The sequence below is a fragment of the Convolutriloba macropyga genome, chromosome 10 (assembly GCF_964194025.1).
Source record: "Convolutriloba macropyga chromosome 10, txConMacr16.3, whole genome shotgun sequence".
Lineage (NCBI taxonomy): Eukaryota > Metazoa > Xenacoelomorpha > Acoela > Convolutidae > Convolutriloba > Convolutriloba macropyga.
In genome coordinates, this window is record NC_134477.1 from 52,216,087 (window position 1) to 52,218,536 (window position 2,450).

Below are 2,450 nucleotides of genomic sequence, written 5' to 3' on the forward strand. Positions count from 1 at the left end.
CAACCGACGAACACCGACAACTTTTTATTTTTGTATTCAAAGAAATTCTCAGCGCAGGCATAGGTACTTTTTGCGGTCTGAAGCCACTTAGATCTTCCCAATGAATGCTAACAATCTGAAAGAACAAAATTTAACTTGGTATATTAATAAACAAAAGACCCACGTAAGAAATAAAGAGAGCAAACCCACGTAAGAAGCATTGAATTGATCTTAAGATAGAAAAAACTGAATTGGGAGTTATGCCTGCTGCCAAGCATGGTCACGAGTAACTGCTTCAACTTTGAACAGCTTTTAACAGTAATAAAGTCCTTCACTACCAATTAAAATAATTTCATGGCCTCAATTTATTAAATATATGAATAAGTTAATACCGATGAGTCAAGTAATGGTAATAATTAAGACATTTCCATTCTTGTGGGAGAATTTCGTAGGATTCAAACAAAAGAAATCGTCGGTTTTCGTCGGCTTTACTTCGCCAAAACCGATCAAATCTCTTAAGTCTTTCTTGTCGTTTCGATCGGTTTTCGTCGGTTTCAAAACGTAAGAAACGTCAGTTATCGTCGGTTTTAAACGTAAGAAGCGTCGGTTTCGTTTGTTTTAAACGTAAGAAACTTCGGTTTTTGTTGGTTTTAAACGCACGAAAAATCGGTTTTTTGACAAAAATTGGCTGATATAGTGTCGGAAGTATCTCAAGTCAAGTTGAAAAAACCGATTTTTGAGATTTTCTAGCATGGTAAGTATTTTTACCCTCCTCCTTTTTCATACCGGGCTTGGGACCGTCAGTGGCGGATTTACATAAAAGAAGTGTATGAGACTTGAGCGAAGCACAGGGTAAAAGGCCCCGGCTCAAAACGCTCTCTCCGAAACAAAACAAAGTTAAAAAAAGCACATTGTATATATATTTATATATATATATATATATATATATATATATATATATATAGGCACACACTCACACCACACACACGCACACACACACACACACACACACACACACACACACACACACACACACACGCATACACACACACACACACACACACACACACACACACACACACCCCATATCAAACCTATTTGGTTGCTTAAAAAACATAAATATCCGGTTTTCATCACTCGGGTCATCCCGAAGCACCGACTTCCTTTCGCACCAGTCTCAATAAGTTTTCCAAGTTTCGTCTAAGGTGGGCAACCTGGGTAACTGTTCCAACAATCTGATCTTTGAACAGCTTTTAACAGTAATAAAGTCCTTCACTGGCAATTATAAAAAAAGTTTCATCCCGGGTTGAGGTCCCAGACGGAAAGTCGATATGTCTAGACCGTCCCAGACGGAAAGTCGATATGTCTAGACCGTCCCAGACGGAAAGTGCCTATGTCCAGACTTTCGTGCGTTCATGTCCAGACTTTCGTGCGTTCACCAGACTTTCGTGCGTTCATATCCAGACTTTCGTGCGTTCACCAGACTTTCGTGCGTTCAACAGATTTTTGTGCGTTCATGTCCAGACTTTCGTGCGTTCACCAGACTTTCGTGCGTTCATATCCAGACTTTCGTGCGTTCACCAGACTTTCGTGCGTTCAACAGATTTTTGTGCGTTCATGTCCAGACTTTCGTGCGTTCACCAGACTTTCGTGCGTTCAACAGATTTTTGTGCGTTCATGTCCAGACTTTCGTGTGCGCTTGATCTGGGTCTGGACATATCGACTTTCCGTCTGGGACCTCAGCCTGGGATGGTCTCAATTTATGAAGTATCTGAACTGGTTAGTATAAATTTGTCAAGTACTGGTAATAGATAAGACATTTGCAACTTTGTAATTAGGTAGATAATCAGGTCAACAGACCTGTCAAATAATCTCTCCTGCTTTAGGACAAACTTGATGCAATTTTGACATGGGCTATCGAACAGGGACTCCCAACGGATAGCCAGTCGGGTTTCTGGACTGGTTACATACGATCTGTACCAGCACCACTTTCGGCCAATGGAACCCTGGGTGAAATAGAGAAGAAAGTGCGGCTTGATAGTTCTCGTTTTCATCTGGCCCGCAGCTCCGATTTTATTGCTGATCCTTCACTGTGGCGCAACGAATCACAGCCTGGAAATGCTCTGGACGAGCGGGATGAAACATGTACAGCCCAAAGTCGCCCTGGAAAACAGCCAGAGTTCTTGGGCATTGACGACTATGAGTGCAATGGGACCACTCTTCATTACGTTGTCTGCCAGATTCCGAATTTTTGAATTAAGTGATTTTGAAGATTATATTTACTGGATAAAAATGTTATAAAAAATTGCTTAGGAGCCGACTTGCACATTTTGAAAAGGAAGATAATAATATATGTCATTTTATCAGGTTTAGTGCCACTGGTTGCCCAATTAATTCGTGTTTCCAAACTGAATCAATCTAAATTCACTTCGGAAATAATCTAAAACGTACCTGGGATGACCACATTGAAG

At 40.8% G+C, this 2,450-nt stretch overlaps 1 protein-coding gene across 2 annotated transcripts in view; it reads left to right on the forward strand.

Moving 5' to 3' along the window:
- LOC142348675 (uncharacterized) overlaps positions 1 to 2,450 on the forward strand; it is a 64,070-nt gene extending 61,620 nt beyond the window's left edge. For both annotated transcript variants that reach the window (XM_075400112.1, XM_075400111.1), the window contains exon 3: positions 1,866 to 2,450. In XM_075400112.1, coding sequence (XP_075256227.1) covers positions 1,866 to 2,234 — 369 coding nt within the window. In that variant the 3' untranslated portion in view covers positions 2,235 to 2,450. The remainder of the gene's footprint in view (positions 1 to 1,865) is intronic.